Here is a 19,308-nt window from a genome sequence, read left to right on the forward strand (position 1 = left end):
ATCTATCTATCTATCTATCTATCTATCTATCTATCTATCTATCTGTCTATCTATTAGCATTAGCATCTTTTATTTAGTGACATTTATCATAGGTGAAAAGACCTAAAACTAACTTAAACTATCTGAAACTGAGGCTAATCCACTTTTCCAAATTCATACTAATTCTTATGGATCATTGTTGGGTCCAGTTGTCTTTAATTTGATCTGATAATCCAAATTTTTACTGCTACCATGGAGAGGGAGGAGCTAATGACCTATATTGCAGCCTCCAGCCACCAGGGGGAGCTCTACTTGCTTTTGGCTTTACTTTTGAGGAGCTCTTCCATAGTGACATATATTTATATGTCTTTCAGTCTTTTTATTTATGTTAATTATGTGGAGCTGGTGCTAGTTTGTCTGCTTACGTCTGCATGTATGACATCTTATTTTTGTTTTTGTTTTTTCCCCCATCTCTTGCTCCAGAGGAAAACGGCGTCATTTATTGTGGCTGCTGAAGAAGAAGGGTCAGCCCAGGTCTCTGTGGTCTCCAGTGGAAGCTCAGTCAAGTGACAGCTCCAGTCCATTGGTTTACCTTCCAGATGACAGCGAAAAGAGACTAACAACAATTAGCGAGGGAGAGATCAATGATACGTGCAAACCCCCCCACCTCCCCGTTATCAGGGAAAACAGATTGCTGACTGACCAGATTTGAGTCTGGGAAGAAGAGAGCGAGTGAAATGAGGCTGGATAATTAGGAGAAGGAGGCTGAATCCCCGAAGGGAAACGATGCGAGCGAGCAGCTCTGTGCATGCAGCTCATCGCACCATCCCTCCGTCTCTATCTCTTTAAGAGGGAAGGAGTGTGCGTGGGGGAGGGGTATTGGCTGGGGTGGAACAGTCCTGTAATGAGCAGGTTTTAGAGAGAGAGAGAGAGAGAGAGAGAGAGAGGGAGGGAGGGAGAGAGGAAAAAAAACAAGAGGGGGGACAGATGACTTGGTGGAATTGGGATATCACAACAACAATCCGGATTTGAAATGGCGAAGCGGAGAGGACGAGGAAAAGGAGAAGAGGAGTAACGTTGCTGTCCTCCGATTCTGCATCCTCATCCCCTTCAGATCACAGCCGAGCCGAGAGGAGGAGGAGGAGGAGGAGGAGGTGGAGGAGGAGGAGGAAAAAAAAAAACAAAAAAACATAGGAGCCGGAGAGAGATTTTCACACTCCTCACTATGTCTACGTCTGCCGAGGCGTGTGCGTCGGTCTGTGTGTGTCTCTGAGCTTGTTTCCAGGCCATGCTGCTGCTGTAGGGGAATATCTTCAACTTCTCTGTGTTTTTTTGTTTTTTAATGGCGTATGAGTGCAGCAGCAGCAGCAGCAGCAGCAGCAGCAGCATCATCATCCCCGTCCTGTATCCGTCGGGATGTGGGGATGCTCTTAACGTCTGATTGAGCCGAGCTGCTCTTCCGAGGGGCCTTGTGGGACCGCTGGAAAAAGAAGCCTAGGCCTCGCTTGTCTGGAGCGCCCCGACTGCACGGCTGAGGCGACGGGCCTGCACGGCTGCGCGGAGCAGGAAGGTGGAGGAGGAAGTTGAGGAGGAGGAGGAGGAGGAGGAGGAGGAGGAGGTGGTGGTGGTGGAGGATGAGAAGCACTCTGAGCCTGCATGCCCATGGGAAGCAGCATGCACGGTCGCTTCTTCTTCGCGTTTGTCACTCCAGACCTGTCGCTGAGGCTCGGATTGCTTCTTCAATCGTGAGGTGATGCTCTTTACAAAAAAGCCGGCGTTTTACATCCTAAACTGAGAGGAGAGAGGGACAGTCGAGGGAGCCCCCCCCACACCTCCACGCTACCTGCTTCAAACCAGGCCTCCTCCCTCCTCGCTCCCTCTGAGTGAACCGGGAGTTCTTGTTTTTTCTTTTTTTCTTGACGTTCTAAGGATTTGCCCTAAACCTGTTTCATGCATGTCCACTGGAGGCAGGTTTGACTTTGATGACGGGGGGTCGTACTGCGGGGGGTGGGAGCAGGGTAAGGCCCATGGCCGGGGGGTCTGCACGGGGCCCCAGGGTCAGGGCGAGTACGCGGGGGCCTGGAGCCACGGCTTCGAGGTCCTGGGCGTGTACACGTGGCCCAGCGGGAACAGCTACCAGGGCACCTGGGCGCAGGGCAAGCGGCACGGCATCGGCGTGGAGAGCAAAGGCCGCTGGGAGTACAGAGGGGAGTGGACGCAGGGTTTCAAAGGTCGCTACGGGCAGCTGGAGAGCACGGCCAGCGGGGCCCGGTACGAGGGAACGTGGAGCAACGGGCTGCAGGATGGGTACGGCACCGAAACCTACTCTGACGGAGGTAAGAGCCACTTTACACCCCCCCTCCTCCTCCTACCCTCCGTATCCTCCCCCAGCTTCTGTTTCAAGACCTTACACCAGCTCATAGATCAGAGAACCAGACTCACTGCTGCTCCTCGGCCCTGCAAGTGGAGCAACTTGCTTACCTCGCCCACTGCTGGAACCAACTGTAACACATCTCCGATGCAGGCTACATAAATAACATGTAGGTCACATCCACACACACGGATAGATTACTGAAGAGGCCTACCAGGCACAGCACCAGCAGCACCAGGGGGTCAAGCCCTGTTCTGTAGCATCATATATGTGTAGAGGAGTGCCAGTGTGTATCTTCTGTGGCAGGAAGCACTGTGGAACAAATACTGAAGTTATAAGCCACAGTTTTTTCCACCAACAGCAGCACCAGAGGGTTCAAAGCAAAAATAAAAGCCACGACAGACTCCAAAACATCCGTAAAGAGACCAAACTGCTACAAAAAGACGCAAAAAAGCTGAGTGAAATGGCTTCAAAGAGATCCAAAGAATTGCGGGTGAAAAAAAAAATACAAAAAAGAGTCGAACAACCACAAAATAAAGTAAAATGAGCATAAAGAGACTCAAGAGGTTCAAAAGATGCACACAATTACCAGAAAAGAGGCGCAAATAGGTTGAAAACAACCACAAAGTGGCAACAAAAAGACGTAGACACACAAAAGAGACGCCAAAAAAATCTTAATTTCCCCGCTCACAACTCGAAAGTAAAGTACACAGGCTGTAAAGAGACACAAAAAGGCTCAAAATAGAATCAAAAAACACTTCAACTGACAACAAAGGCAAAAAGGAAAAAGAGACACGCAAAGAGACAAAGTAGCAACAAAGAGAGAGTGAAAAATATGTAAAACAGCTACAAAGTTGAATAAAATGACCACAAATAACAGAAAATGTGACTAAAAAGCTTCAGGACAAGCACAAAGAAAATGCAACTGACTATAAAATGAAGTAAAAACACACAAAACAACCACAAAAACTACAAAAAGCAACTAAAAAGGCACAAAAATAAGACAGCACATAAAGTAATGACAAAGACACATAAAACCGATCACAAGAAATCCACAAAGAGATCAAACAAAAAAAAATCAAAATGCAAAGAAACAAAAGCAACACAACTACACGGAAGAAAAAGAACAACTATAAAAGTTGAGTAAAATGACCACAAACACAAATGTCATCAAAAAGGTTCAAGACAACAATAAAGTAATGGATCCGACACACAAAACAACCACAAAAAACTCAACTCTTGAGACAAAGAGACACAAAAAGAATCCAAACAGCGCCAACAACACGTAGAGCGATGACAAGGACACAAAAAATCTGTCAAGAGATAAAACAACTGCAAAGTGGCACAAAGAAAATCAAGACACAAAAATACAAAAACAAACAAAGAGACAAAACAGCAATAGAGAGATGAGAAATCAGTAGAAAAACAAAATGACCACAAAGAGACACAAAAAAAAAACTACAAAAAGACACAAAACAACTTCAAAAAGAAGTCAAATGACAATAAAGATGCAAGACGACAAAAAAGTGATGCAAAGAGGTTAAAAAAAGATTTCAGGTGACAACGAAGAGACGCAAACTGACAACAAAAGATAAAACATATAAGACACACAGACTGACAGAGGGCATTTTGTTGGGTCTCACATGACAGGGGTGTGGCTTCACTTCCTGGTTGCGTTGCATTTCCAGGCGTGGCCCCGGTGGTGACATCACAAAAACAACACAAACGTCTTTAAACGAGGTCGAAATTAAAAAAATCTCCTGTTTATCAAATCACACCTTCCCTCTCCCCCCTCCGCATCACTGTGATGCAGCGTCGCCATGGCAACGCGGAGACAGCAGGTCAGCGTGTCACTAGAGACCAGCTCGCGGCTCTCCTGCTCTCTGATTGGCTCCCCATCCCACCCCCCCCCACCCCCGCCCCACTCCTGGACATAATTGAGGCCGTTTGACAACCGCCTCCAAGGACCCAGATCATGGAGCTCAGTAAATAAATAAATAAATTAATAAATACATGCAGACAGATAATGAAATCACACCACACCTGCATCCTAACCCCCCCCCCAAAAAAAAAGATGGAGAAAAGAGCAAAGAAGAAGAAGAAGTAGAAGAAGAAAAAAAAAAAAGAGACTGCGTCACGGGACAGCTCTGCCTCTCTCTTCCGCTCACGTGGACGACCGCCGACAGATGAATATAGCACGCACGAGCTGACACATTTTCCACAACCCAGTAAATGTGCAGGTTTTCTCCCTCAACACACACACACAAAGTGACGGGCTCATCAACAGAGGAAACGCTCAGTAAAAAACAACAATAAGGAGAAGAACATAGAGTGTTATGCTGCTATATTATAAGAGGTTTCAGCACCACGGAGGTTTCAGCACCACGGACAGCTCCTGGTCCACGAAGCTGTAAATGGAGCTATGGAAGACAGAAGGTGACTTTTAAAATGGTAAACAGGAGTTACATGAATCTGAAAAGAAAGGATGGGATCTTTTTTTGGATAAAACCGACAAAAAGACACTGCTATGAGAGAAACTGGGACTGTTCCAGAGTTTTTGGAGGCTTGACAAAGGTTCCTGATCAATTTGTGTTGATGCTTAAAGAAAGAATGATAATAAAGAAGAAATATAGAAATAACCTGGGTGACACTGGGACACAAAAAGGTTTTATTGGGTAATAAAAGAAGAAAATTGTAAATATTTACAACAATTATATAGAAGAAATATAGAAATAACCCAGTAAATAATAGAGAATAATAAGAAATAAGAAATATAGAAAGTGGTAACTGATAACCCGGGAATGGACTTTGATAAAAAAGAAAGAAAGAAAGAGGAAATACTGAGAGCGAAACTGGGTGCGTTCCAGAGATTCTGGAGGCTTGAGAAAGGTTCCTGATCGATTAGAGTTGGTGCATAAAAGAGAAAATTTTAATATTTACAATAACAATAAAGACAAAATATAGAAATAACCCAGAAAATGCTATTATCAAGAGGCAAACTAGGACATGGAAGGGTTCCTAATATAATAAGTTTGGGAATATTTAAAATAATAATAAATAATAATGAGAGACGTGCATGTCAAAGCAGATAACCTGGTAAAATGTCAGCATTTCAATTTCCCTATTGCCATCAGACTTAGACTAAAAAATGTGGAAACTGTAAACTTGGGCATGGATTTTAATAACAACAATAACAAATACTACGAGTAAAATTGGGTCCATTCCAGAGATTCTGGAGGCTTGAAAAAGGTTCCTGATCGATTAGTGTTGGTGCATATAAGAGAAAATGGAAATATTTACAATAATAATATAGTAGATATATAGAAATAATCCAGAAAACACCACAATCAAGAGTCAAACTGGGACACAAAAAGGTTTCTGACATAAGTAATAAGGAGAGACCTGCAAATAAAAGCAGATAAACTATTCCAGAGCTTTTGGAGGCTTGAAAAACGTTCCTGATCAATTTCGGAATGGGCAAGAAAAGAAAAACTACTATCAAGAGTGAAACTGGGACAGAATAATCTTATTTTATAGCTTCTGGAGGATTGAAACTGTTAGTTGGGAATTAAAATTGTAAATTTAAACGTGTAAATATTCTGAAAGAAAACCTGGTGCAAAGGCAACACAGGAATATTAAGTTTGTTTAACAAGGTGTGATTTTAAAAGTGTTAATTAAAACTGCTCAAAGCTTAAAAGAAGATGTGAAAGAACATCTGTGAATTTTGCTTATTTACATGTGTGGAGTTAAAATAATCAAGCTTTTTAAAAAAATGAATAAATAAACAAATTCCCATATGCAAACTAAAGAAAAAAAAAACAGACGCCTGAAACTGGGTCACAATAAACCTATATTTGGTTGCAACACTACCAATAACAACAGATAATAGGCAGAAGTATGCAAAGATAATAAATAAATAAATAAAATGTTAATAAATCAACATTAGAAGTTTATTGTACAGAGTGAATTCTGTCAGTTTATTGAAAAAGTGCTTTACTGTTATATTATATTGATTTTATTATATGCATCAGTTGCCGCGCAGGACAACTTTTACCTTCAAAAGCATCAACACAAGCGGCTAATTTATTTAAATTTACATTTAATTAGTAAAGTGCAATTACTTTAAAACGTTTAATGAAAGTAAACTGCAGATTACTTTTCTGTTATGATTAAAACCGACCCACCAGTCTCTGTTTTAGAAGTTTTGGAGGCATGAAAATGTCCCTGACAGATGGTAAATGGGAATTAAATAAAAAAAGGAAAAGAAAACATTTAAAATAGTAACAGATGATAATAGTGTTATAGTGTTTGGTTTTACGTTTTAACACCAAAGATCTGATCCAACAAAAAGCTTCAAAATGACGAATTACACTTTTTTAAAATGCATTTTAAGTTTGGATGTAGAATTATCCAAATTTGGATATTTTAAGAGCTTTTGCGTTTCAAAATATTTGTAGTAGATTAGCTAAGAAATTAAACTAAAACATCTAAATATTTACAATAACAGCAGATGATAAGGAAAGTTCTGCAAACATGAACGAAGATGATAGACAAGGGAAAGACGTCCTTCCTGTCCGGAGATTCTTTGGCTCATGTTTCACAATAAATAGGATCATACAAAACAATCATCAGTTTCTTTAGCAGCTAATTGTAAAACGCACTGAGACTGAGGCCAAGAAAACTCCAAACTATTAAGAATTAGAAGACTTGGCTTCGTTTAGTTAGAGTTTTAAAGGCACGTTCATCTCTTTGTGGAGACCAGAGTTTGTCTGAGCCTCTCTGAGCTGGAAGCTAATTGTCTGCGTTGATGACTGTCGAGCTTCCTGCCCAGAAACATGAAACTCTGCCTCACCTCTTGCTCTGGCCACCTCTGGGAATTTGAGGAAGGATGTGAGGACGGCGGCTGGAAGACGTCGACCTACACAAGACCTGCAGTGTTTAAAAGCTTCTCCTGAGAGCTCACCTCCGCTCTGAAGGTCCAAGTGTCCGTTTCAGCCTTTATTTCATCCTATTTGTTGTTGTTGTTGTTGTTGGTGCAGATGGAGACGAGGACGCGGGGAGAAAACGCGACACTCCTCTCTTTGTGTTGTTGTACTTTGTGCTGTTCATCTTCCGCACGCCCCCTCCTTCGAATATGCCAAAACGCTGCGGCTCGGCCTGTTTTCCAACAAAGCACATATGGGCCTTTCTGCCAGATTCCTTGGTTTATTTCAAGTGTTTCATTTATTTATTTTCACAGCTTCAATGTTGAGCCAATATGTGCTTCCAGTTGGTTCTGTAGTATTTCTAACATTTCTAACCCTTCTGAAGAGACTGGCAATATGGCGTCTATCTATACACTTTCAACAAACCAGAATATGTTAAAATGCCCAACGTTTCTAAATGTTCATAGGCTTAATGAATCTCATCTCAATGAGAAAAAAGGTCTTGTTCTGTGGTGTGGTTTGTACTTGTACTTGGCTAGGCCACTACTGCTCAGTGCTGCCCCTGTGGCCAAGCAGCATTACTACAACTGCCATGTGGTAGTAAACAGATTGGATGTTTTTTTTTTGGCAAAAGCACCAAGTGAACAGATTTAACTAAGCGTACTCGATATTGGCTTTTTTTTTGCCGATATTGTCCAACTCTTCATTTCAGATTCGGATATCGGCTGATACCAAAATGTGCAAGCTTTTTTTACACCAAAAATTGTGAAATGAACACAGTCTGCCTAATTTTACTGTGATGTCCTACTGGATGCATTCATAACTTCCAAATGTAAACATTCTCTGTGCAAAATAAGACACAAGCTTCAACATGAGTTATGGAAAACTGATATTTTATTTATTTATTTCAATCGAAAGTGGCTGGTTACACTCCATGATTTTCAGATTGATATCTTTCCACCTCAGATTGTTTTTCTCAGTTAAAGGAAGGGTTGTGTCACTGAAAATTGCAAATTTACCACCCATAGGACACACTTGGAGATAATTCCAACCCAAAGACACAACTTTAGTCGGCCACTGGGTGAGCTAGCTTGTTGTTCCACGTGTTGTTATTGTAAGTGTGTGCTGGTAAACATCATATGCTGCATTCATGGAGGCATCAGCTACAAAACCCAATACCAATATTTCCAGATATTAAATTTTTATGCCAATATAACCTTTATGCACATCATTCCTGTTAAGTTTAGGGATGTAGGCGTCAGGTTTTCCTCAACTCATTATAGTTGTGTCTGAAATTAACCTCCAGTTCACGAACCACTGCTTCACTTATTTCTTTAGTCCAGTATCGATATCATGTCTGACTCTTTCCGATCTCCCTCTATCCGTCTCCCAGGAACCTACCAAGGCCAGTGGCTGGGAGGGATGCGTCACGGCTATGGCGTACGGCAGAGCGTCCCGTACGGCATGGCCGCCGTCATCCTCTTCCCTCTGCGAACGTCCATAAACTCCCTCCGCTCCGAGCACAGCCACGGCCCTCCCGCTGTGCTGGAGGACGGCGCCGCCACCACGCCCACGGACAGCGTGGTGGCCGGGCTGGCGGGGAGCCCAGTGGGCCGGGGAGGGTTCGCCCTGACGGCTCCGAGCGAGGCCGAACGCCAGAGGAAGAGGAAAGGCCGCTTCCGGCAGTCCATCCTGAGCGGCCTGAAGCTTCGGCGGTCGGAGTCCAAGAGCTCTTTGGCCAGTCAGCTCAGCAAGCAGAGCTCCTTCTGCAGCGAGGCCGGCATGAGCACCGTCAGCTCCGCCGCCTCCGACATCCACTCCAACGCCAGCGAGAGCGAGCAGGGCGCCCCCGTCGACGCCACCGTCACCGAGATGTACGCCGGAGAGTGGCGCAGCGACCAGAGGGCCGGCTGGGGCGTGAGTCGGCGCTCGGACGGCCTGCATTACGAAGGCGAATGGGCCGCGAACAAGAGGCACGGGTACGGGTGCACCACCTTCCCAGACGGCACCAAAGAGGAAGGAAAGTACAAGCAGAACGTGCTCGTGAGTGGAAAACGCAAGAACCTGATCCCACTGAGGGCCAGTAAGATCAGAGAGAAGGTGGACCGGGCTGTGGAGGCGGCTGAGAAAGCCGCAGACATCGCCAAGCAGAAAGCAGAGATCGCCATGTCGAGGTAGGATGTTCAGGAAATCAGGAAATTATCAGGTCTTTTTATTGTCTTACAGTTTTTTTATGTTTTAAATATTTAGGACTGAATGGGGTCTGTGGGGGCCCTTTACAAATTCCCCTCTGAAAAGGCTGATCTGGCCGTGTTTTTAAATACTTCTAAAGATATTTTAACCCCAGACATTAAATTGTATCATTGGTTTTTATCCCAGTTACAATTGAACAGCTTTAACAAGGATGGTCTCCACTTATGGAATCATTTCTGTGCCAAGATTCATTAACCTCCTGAGACCGGAGCTTTTATTTGCTATGTGTTTTTAATTCCTCCAAGAGGAAAACTAAGCACCATCTTTGAACAGGAAGTAGTAGTTTTTGGAAAAAAAAAAAAAAAAAGTCCTCATATGTGGACACTGGGATTATGTCATTATTTAAATTATACAAAATACAAAGCTGTTTATTTTAATACCTGAACATGGCTGTGCAAAGACAGAATTGCAAACAGTCCCAACGTCCTCATACGAGTACTTGCTAACTAACAAAAATTGCTAATTTGTTAAATTTGGTTAATAAGCAAGTTTTAGCCTTTGCTAACACTAGATGACAGACTAAAGCGTCCACTAATGAGGACAATCGGTTTAAATGAAGCTGAAATAAGCTGCAATAAAACCCAAAACTTAACGTACCCATATGAGGACGCAGGGTCTCAGGAGGTAAATAAATAAGCCAAAAACAGCAATTCATTATAATTAAAAAACACCATTAAACGTGTCTGTTAATGGCTGAATGTTATGATGAACACACACATTTATCATTGTGCATTTATTCATGGATTTAGGCACAGAAGAGATTCCATACGTTTAGGGTTGGACGGCGAATTTATTTGTTTTTATCTTGATGGGACATTTTTAAGAAAGGAACTTCCATTTACTTCCATTTGTTTAGAGAACCTGAAGTTTGTTGTTCCTTGGTTATAAACAAGGCCAAATAAAGCAGAACTCCACGGATGAGGACGATCAATAAACCCTAAAATGGAAAAGTCCTCTTCTGACCGCAGTGTTTCTACCTGTGCCGTTCAGGATGAGCCACGCTCGTGGGAAGGCGGAGGCAGCTGAAGGGGTGGCGCAGAAAGCCACGGAGGAGTGTCGCCTGGCTCGGATCGCTGCCAAAGAGCTCTCGCCCTCCTTTCACATCTACGGCAATGGTGAGTGGACGAAATGTTACGACATATATGATCAGCGGCAGAGGGTAGGAACAAAAATCTATCAAAATCAACCTTAATATAATATAATATAATATAATATATAAAAACATACATTTATTACACTTAGTAATAAGCCGATATTCTACCTATTGTATGTTTTGTCCATTAGGATTCACAAAAAACAGCTGTGATACCAGAATCTAAGACTAATTTACTTTTCTGGTAGTTTGATTGTTTTAATTACAGCATAATATGAGGTGGTTAAAGCTAAGAAAAATGTAGCATCTTATTAACCAGCTGTGCTAAAAGCTAACTAGCCTAAATAATGTTTTGTTTTGTTTAGCCTATGATAATTAAAATTAAAAATAATTTAAAAAAGTTTTTTTCACATGTTTATTTATTACACTCTCTGCTATGCTACATGCTAATATGAATGAATGAATGAATAATTTTATTTCAAAATAAAAATGTATAAGCAAGAGGAAGTAATGATTATAAACCAATAAAACAAAGTAGTATCATAATTTATTCTTTATAAATATCCATATAAATATATAGCATATGCTTTACATAAATATCTATATAAATGTGCTACATACATATCCATAAATGCTACAACATACTAGCGTATACTAATGCAGCAATGGATAAACTAGCTGGGCTGAAAGCTAATTAGCTAACTAGCTGCAATCGAAGCTCCAGACTTTGTGTAATTTTATTTGAAAAAACCTCATTTGAATGCTACCATTATTAAGCTAGTTCGTTAGATCGAAATAGCAAGAAAGCGATTTAGATTATTTAACTCTCTGTCACACAGTTTGGCTCAAATGGTTCTGTTTGAAATTAATGCTAACGCAATGAATACTGTTATATGCTAACATGCTAATGGACACTACTTTTGTTGTTCCATCTAGATATTTTTTACACACAGAGAAAACGTGTTTAGCAGGTTTAGGCTAATGTTTACCTTATTATAGGTCTTTGCTTAATATGCTAACAGGTGCTAATTTTGTTGTTTGGAAAGTTTAAACGTGATGGAAGCGCTAGAAGAAATGTCTGATGTGTATTTAATCAGTTAAAGCTTTAATTCTATTACACGAACATGAACTAAATTAAATAAAAATGTCATTTCTTATTTGCCAGTTCAGTTTAAATAAACAATAAAGTGTAAATAAACACCAGCATCCTACAAAATACTTACATGCTAATGCTAAGTGTTAGCATAATGAAAGTAAAGTTAATTTCATCATGTTTTTGCAGGTTCAAAAAAAAAAAAAAGTAAATAAAACCTCATAGTTTTACAGTTCAGCCTGAAAACTACAAACCCTTTTTTTGCAGCTTCACTGCTTCTATTACACTGCTTCTATTTTTTTAGTTCCCCACAGAGACCTGCTTTGTAACAATTAGTCACGAGTCGTGACTAAACGATGGAGCTGCACTCATTATCTTAAAGTGAAATCTACATAAACGGATAAGTATCTGAAAGTTAGCACAACAGTCACATGTCAAATATGTGCATTCGCTGCGGAGTGTGCAAACATCCTGATCTCGGAATAAACTACAAAAGGATAAGCCTGAGAGAATTCAAATTAAATCAGTTCAGTTAATCCACAGAGCTCCTCTCTCTTCCCTCCGTTTTGTTCCCGCTGCATGCCAGTAACGCTCAGACACACACACTCGTAGTGGAGTTTTTTTTTTTTTGTTGCTGTGGATCTGAGCCAAATATCACTTCACCGGTTCTCTCTGTTTTCACAGGGCTCGAATGTCAGAGGCCCAAGCACCAGGACGCCAAGGACAAAGACCACGAGGTCATCTCCACGGGAACGGACAGTCCGGAGCTGTGCACTCCGGACACCACGCCGCCCGTGATAACGCCCGATCTCAGCCCGGTGCTGAGCGTGCCCGCCTCGCCCCCCCGCAGCCCCCCCAGACACGCCCACCGCCCCAGAAACGCTTGCTTCATGCGGCAGAGCGCCGTGGACGATCAGGGCGGGGCCGAGATCCAGGTGCTGGTGGAGGGGCGGGGCGTGGACCTGCCGAGGGGAGGGGCCAACAACTGGACGGACGACATGTACCCGGACCGAGGGGGGGGCAGCAGCCGCTCCACCACGCCGTCCCTCCTGGAGGAGCAGGAGGGCCAGATCAACGGCCACGAGCAAGCCCCTTTACCCAACCACAAGCCGCGGGAGAAATCCTCGTCCAATCACAAGTCCACAAGGGAGCACGCTTCCTCCTACCGAGCGTGGGAGCACTCCTCATCCAACCAAAAGCCCTCCAAGCACGCCTCCTCCAACCACAAGTCGAGGGAGTACTCGTCCTCCAACCACAAAACATGGGATCACTCTTCCACCAATCACAAGGCCTGCGGGCATACCTCTTCCAACTACAAGCCGCAGGTGCACATTTTATCCAATCACAAGGCCTTGGAGCATAACATGTCCAATCACAAGACTTCTGAGCATGCTTCTTCCAATCACAAGCCCCAAGACTATATCTCCTCCAATCACAATGCAAAGGACCACGTCTCGTCTAGTTACAGCCCTCGAGAGCATGTCTACTCCAACCACCACCCAAAGCAGCACAACCCCTCCAACCACAAGCTTAGCGAGCATGCTGTTATCGACCAAAGGCTGGACGGCCTCACCGGGGGCTGGACCGCTGAGAGCACCCTGAGGTGGAGCCCCGCCCACTCGCGCCTCACGGAGCAGGACGAGGAGAGGATGAACGACTACACGGTGGACATGAGGCTCCAGTGTCCCGACTCGGGCCGTGACCGGCTGGGTCAGGAGTCCCCGGCGGCCCCCAAAAACAGCCGGCTCCGATCCCGAGGCCTCCGGCCGGTCAGAGAGGGATCCATGGACTCTGTGCAGATGCTGGACAACCTGAATGTGGGGGCGGAGCTGGAGGAGTGGCCGCTGCACAGGGACCTCACCCTCTCCCCGCCCCTCAAGTCTCAGCCCATCACTCTGGAGCAGGAAGGAGAGCATCTCACCCTCAAATCAAACTCAGTGAGTTCAAAAGGCAAAAAGACTGTGATCTAAACCTGCCCTTTAATCCACCCTCAGTCAACTCAACACTCTTCACTTTAGCAGCTTAATAGTAATTACAGTTCAGAGACCTGTTAAAGCCTGAACGTATCGCTGCTCATATGTTAAAGCACGTGGTATTTCAATTACAGTAACTCACTGTGGTTCCTACAAACAGCTCTCTCTTCCTGGGTTTTGCGTCGCTCCCCAATTTGCAGCCAACAGCAGTGATGCTTCATCATTACCGTAATGGCAGCTTTGTTTTTTCCCCAGTGTTCCGCCACACTTTGAATTTTGTGCATCACTGAGTTACGGTAATTCAAATACCGCAAGCTTTTTTTTTTATGTGCAGGTGCAGATGCTCAGGTCATAAAGGGGTTAAGATCTAAAAGCTATAAAAACAAGCTTGTGGTATTTGAATTACCGTAACTCACTGATGCACAAAATTCAAAGTGTGTCTGAATACTGGGAAGTTTTGCTTTCTGGAAAAAAAAGATGCCATTACGGTAATGATGATGCTATTGGGGGGAGACCCAGGAAGAGAAAGTTGTTTGGAGGAATTTGTCGGTAAAAAACTACGTTAGTTAAACCCTTTGAAACTTCCCAGTGTTCAGCCACACTTAGAGTTTTGTCCATTGTTGAGTTACGGTAATTAAAAAAAAAAAAAACACAAGCTTTTTGGGTTCTGAAGGATTAACAACAACATCAAAAATCTAAAGAATTAGGAATTCGCTTTATGTCGTCCATTTTCAGCTGGAAGTATTTTCAGGGCCTGGATGGACACGAGACTCTACTAGTAGTAATTAAACATATAACAAGATAAAGACAAAAGTAAACATAAAAAACAACAACAACCCAAACGCGTTTGTTCAAAAAGGAGTGGGAGGAAGTCGGAACTTTTCTAGTCCCTAGTAATTTTCAAATAATAATACATGAATATTGATCCCTAAGTTACAATCTCTACATTCAGGAATCATTTTATTGTCATTATGTGTGTACATAATGACAAATTAAATGGCAGCTGCTGGCTAAAGTAATGCAACTATTAAAACAGTAGAAAGCACTGGACATAAAATAAATGAAAAAATAAATAAAATAGAGCTGAGACACTTCACAGCTTGTTCCAGAATCAGTCTCATCTCCTTAAGCCTTCACATCCTAATGACTCTCTACCAATAGTCCTGTTTGTGGTTCTGAAACAGCAGCAGAACGTGATTCATTGCTCTTCTGTCGGTGTTTGTTTGCTGACGTAGCAAATAAAAGTGGTGGTGAACACATTTCAAAGCTACTTAAAGCCGGATATTTGTGATCTGAACGCAGATCTGGGGCTTATTCAAACGACAGGGAGCGGAACTGAATGGCAAATATAACGTCGGTGCTAATAAAAAGGTTGAACAACAGATGCTTTTACTGGAATTAGAGCAAAACAGAAAAGAGAGAAGGCGTCTGAGTCGATGTTGTGTAGGAGGCGGAAGCTGCTGAGAGATGTGATCAGTTTATATAGTTTAGTTTCATTTCTGGGCTAAATCTACGTCATATACCTGACGCAAGAGCAAACACCCAGCTTAAAGCCCAACTAATAACTAGCTCTGTTACGACAAACAATTCCCGATCACGTTTGTTCCAAAATGTCTCTCATCTCCCCAAGTCTTCACATCATAACGCACACTCAGCATCAACGCTTTGACACTTGCTTGGACAGTATTTTACACGTTAGTTGTTTCTTAAATAGCAAATAAAGAGCTGGACTCTTATCAGTAATATCAGGTCTGAACATGAGCTCACGTCGGTGCAGCCCAGAAAAAAAAAGAGAAGACGTCCTGAGTTGATGGTGCGTAGGAGGCAGAAGGAAAATAGGAAATGTGATTCGGATCAATTACAGTTGCTGCCATGGTCTGTGTCACGGCTTCTTTTAATTGCATTTCGTGGCTAAACCTGCGTCATATATTTGACACAGAAGTATAAATCTAGTTTAAAACTCAACAAACAACATGCTCCATCGTGGCAACCATCTCCTCATCACTTTAAAACCGCCTTCAGTGTCCTAACACAAACACAACAAATAGCAATGTTAGTGGTTCTGAAACAGCTGCAGATACTGAGCCACTGTTTTCAGATAGAACTGCACATAAAAGGTACAATCTTTGTCCAAAAACTGTGCCTTTTTTTATTTTTAAGGCATTTTGTGACGTGCGAGTTGAACAGAATATTAATTTAAATAATAAAAATACAACTAAGACTAAGAAATAAATGAAGCAATATAAAATAAAGGTGCCGCTAACTCTGCTGACGTGGGATCAAAGACGCTACATCTCTGCTCTGTTAATAAAATGCTTCGTTGGTCAGATGTTGGATCGAATTCCAGGCGTTACCTCCCTTGTTGCATCTTTTAAGGTGACGTTCAGACAAACTTCTGACATTTTAAAGGTTCACTTCCATCCATGCAGCAATAGAGCTAAGGAGGCTAAGCTAATTAAAACCTCACTGGCACCAAATGAAGCAGCCAGATCAGTCTGATTACTACCGATAGAGTCAGCATCAGGACCACCATGGTACCCAGTATCTGAACCCATCCCTAGTCAGGACCCGCGGGTCTGAACAGGGCGAACACAACAAATAGCACGTTCTGTAGCAGCAGCCATGTTTGAACCGGGTCCAGACACATGTTACCGATGCTTTGTTCTGTGTTCTACTGCACATAAAAGGTACAATCTTTGTCCAAAAACTGCGCCTTTTTTTATTTTTAAGGCATTTTGTGACGTGCACGTTGAACAGAATATTAATTTAAATAATAAAAATACAACTAAGACTAAGATAATAAATGAACCAATATAAAATAAAAGTGCTGCTAACTCTGTTGCTGTGGGGTCAAAGACGCTACATCTCTGGTCTGTTAATAAAATGCTACGTTGGTCAGATGTTGGATCTAATTCCAGGTGTTTCCTCCCTTGTTGCATCTTTTAAGGTGAAGTCCAGACAAACTTTTGACAAATGTTTGGCCTTAGACATTTTAAAGGTTCACTTCCATCCATGCAGCAATAGAGCTAAGGCGGCTAAGCTAATTAAAACCTCACTGGCACCAAATGAAGCAGCCAGATCAGTCTGATTGCTACCTATAGACCAGGACCACTATGGTACCGAGTATCTGAACCCATCCCTAATCAGGACCCGCGGGTCTGAACCGGGTCCAGACACATGTTACCAAAGTGTATCTGTTTGTTTGTTTCTTGTTTTTGTTCCCGTCTAACCGCTTCCTCTCTCCTCTCTCTCTTCTCTCCTCCAGGGCTCCAGCTCTATTCTGGTGGTTATGGTCATTTTACTCAATATTGGAGTAGCCATTCTTTTCATTCACTTCTTTATTTAAGCTTATACAGGTATGATCTACTAAGACTTATTGATAACTATATTCTATTGTTACGTGCTGAGACGGACCGGAGCCCGCGGCCTGAGTGACGGACACAGCCGAGCCTTTCTACAGTCACAGCTACTCTGTCTTTTTCCACCATCTGTTGACGCCCATTTCCACCAAAAGCACCGGTTCCTTTTTGCTTATTTTAAGCTTGCGACCATATGGAGATTTAAAAAAACAAAAAAGAAGAAGAAGAAGAAGAAGGAGAAGAAAGGGGGGTGGTTAAAGAGTGCAGCTTTAAATTATCATGGATGGGAGGAGAATATAGCAACTCATGAGGAACCCTCCATCCTCAACCCTTCTTTTTCCTTTTTCCTCCCTTTTTCCAACCAGTTCCTCTATTCGCACTATGCGCTACACAACAGAACTATGCTGCAAGAGTAGATCCATTTTAAAGGGCTCCGTCATTATTCTTTTCTCTTTTTTTTTTGTTTTTTTTGTTTTTTAAATTTTTTTGTCCACCACAAAAACCTACACACAAACACACACACAACCATTTGCATGAGGCTGTGTGAAGTTTTAAAAAGTGCATTTTTCTATCCCTTTAACATCACCATTCTGTTCCCCCCCCCGGATTATTCATCCATCCACGTACTTATTTTAATCCATCCCACCGAGATCGACACAGTCTAGTCTAATCCCGAAATTTATTTATTTATTTACACAAAACATACGTGGGAAATTTTAACGTCGAGCCAACACGAAAACATCCGCACGCAAAAAAAAGACAAAGACACACACTAGAAACACGCTGACATACTGAGGTGGATTCAGCCTTGCCCCTTTGTACAGCCTGGAGACTGTTATGTTATAACCACTAATTCTACTATATACGTGTATGTGTCATTATTATTATTATTATTATTCAGAGTTTGTTACTTTTTTGCAGTTTGCAAGACAGAGAGAATGCTGAGTGCCTCGTATTTATTCATTTTCCGTCTCAAAACTTTATTTGAAAATTTGAAAAACCCCCCCGAGCCTCGACGAAACCCCTGCTGACCCCCCCTACAACCTCCTCCATCCCCCCCCCCCCCCACTCTAAAAACCTCCCCCCCCCCTCCCTCCTGAAGTCCTGACATCCTGAAAATGGCATGCACTGTTTTTGTCTCCCAGTCCAAACGGGAAAAAAAACGTGGGGGTTTCTAACGGTGTCGTTTCCAGACACTTTTTTTGTTTGTTTCGGGCCGGATGAGATTTTTTTCAGCATGTACGTTTAAAGCCTGCTCAACTCTGGTGTCGGTTTGTGAGTTTCTCCCCCCTCTCCCCCCTCTCCCTCTCCCTCTCGTCTCTCTTATCCAGCAACACGAGGCTACGTGAGACACGGAGAGCGGTGTAAAATAAAAAAACGCTAGCTTTTAACTCTCAGTGGATAACAGAAAAACGTCCTTATGAGTTTATGAATGATATTAAAAAGAAACTCTACTGCTACTGTATGTTTTATACTTCGCACCCAGTGGCATCATCATGTTGTGACATCATTGCATGCCCGAGCATGCTCTTTCTTACTCTTTGGTTTATGAGGTTGTTTCGAAGTTAATGTGGAGAAAATAATGAAATGTTTGAAATTAATTAAGTGTCGTGTGGTTATTGCCAAATGATTCGTGGAGAAACGATAAAAACGTTTCTGTTGATGCCGAGCGTAAAGATCAGAGCAGAGCTCCCCCTGGTGGCTGGAGGCTGCAGCACAGGTCATACAAGCCCCACCCCCTTCCATGTTAGTGGGCGGGACTTGGGTCAAACTAAAAACATTAAAATACACTCAAATGATGTTTTTTTTTTCAGGGATGGTTTTTCTGCCATTTCGCTTTGAGGATTTGGAAATAATAGAACCTAATAAGTATAAAAACTAAGCATCGTCTTTGAAAGGGAAGTAGATTTTGAAAGGAATCTTGTCCTCATATGTGGACACGGGGATTATTCCGCTGTATAATAATACAATAAAGTCACCATCATGTGTAAATATAAAACAAATATTATTTGATGCATGTTGATGTGTCAGTTCTTTGTATAAGTTTTAGTTAGTTATTTGACGTACAGTTGGGTCCACATATATTTAGACACTGATACAAGTTTTGTTACATTAGACTTGCAGCTGTAATTTTAGGGTATTTACATTCAAACTGGAGGAAGGGTTTAGAAATTAAATCTCTTTTATATGCAGCCGCCTCTTTTTCAAGGGACCAAAATGTTGACTCAGAAATTATAACATGGGCTGCACGGACTATTCCC

At 42.5% G+C, this 19,308-nt stretch overlaps 1 protein-coding gene across 1 annotated transcript; it reads left to right on the forward strand.

Annotated features, from left to right (window-relative positions):
• Positions 1-933: 933 nt before the first annotated feature.
• On the forward strand, positions 934-18,648 carry jph3a (junctophilin 3a). Its single transcript, XM_047580306.1, has 5 exons — positions 934-2,315; positions 8,670-9,450; positions 10,520-10,644; positions 12,400-13,652; positions 16,954-18,648. Exons 1-5 carry the CDS (start codon positions 1,934-1,936, stop codon positions 17,032-17,034), a joined length of 2,622 nt encoding a protein of 873 aa, XP_047436262.1. The 5' UTR covers positions 934-1,933; the 3' UTR covers positions 17,035-18,648.
• Positions 18,649-19,308: the final 660 nt, after the last annotated feature.

Source organism: Mugil cephalus, chromosome 3 (assembly GCF_022458985.1).
Source record: "Mugil cephalus isolate CIBA_MC_2020 chromosome 3, CIBA_Mcephalus_1.1, whole genome shotgun sequence".
Classification (NCBI taxonomy): Eukaryota; Metazoa; Chordata; class Actinopteri; order Mugiliformes; family Mugilidae; genus Mugil; species Mugil cephalus.

Bases quoted from the DNA above. Each gene is read 5' to 3' on its own strand.
- jph3a (XM_047580306.1), top strand. From the start codon at position 1,934: ATGTCCACTGGAGGCAGGTTTGACTTTGATGACGGGGGGTCGTACTGC. The intron at 9,451-10,519 runs GTAGGATGTTCA...TGTGCCGTTCAG, and splicing joins GCAGAGATCGCCATGTCGAG to GATGAGCCACGCTCGTGGGA. The intron at 13,653-16,953 runs GTGAGTTCAAAA...TCTCTCCTCCAG, and splicing joins TCACCCTCAAATCAAACTCA to GGCTCCAGCTCTATTCTGGT.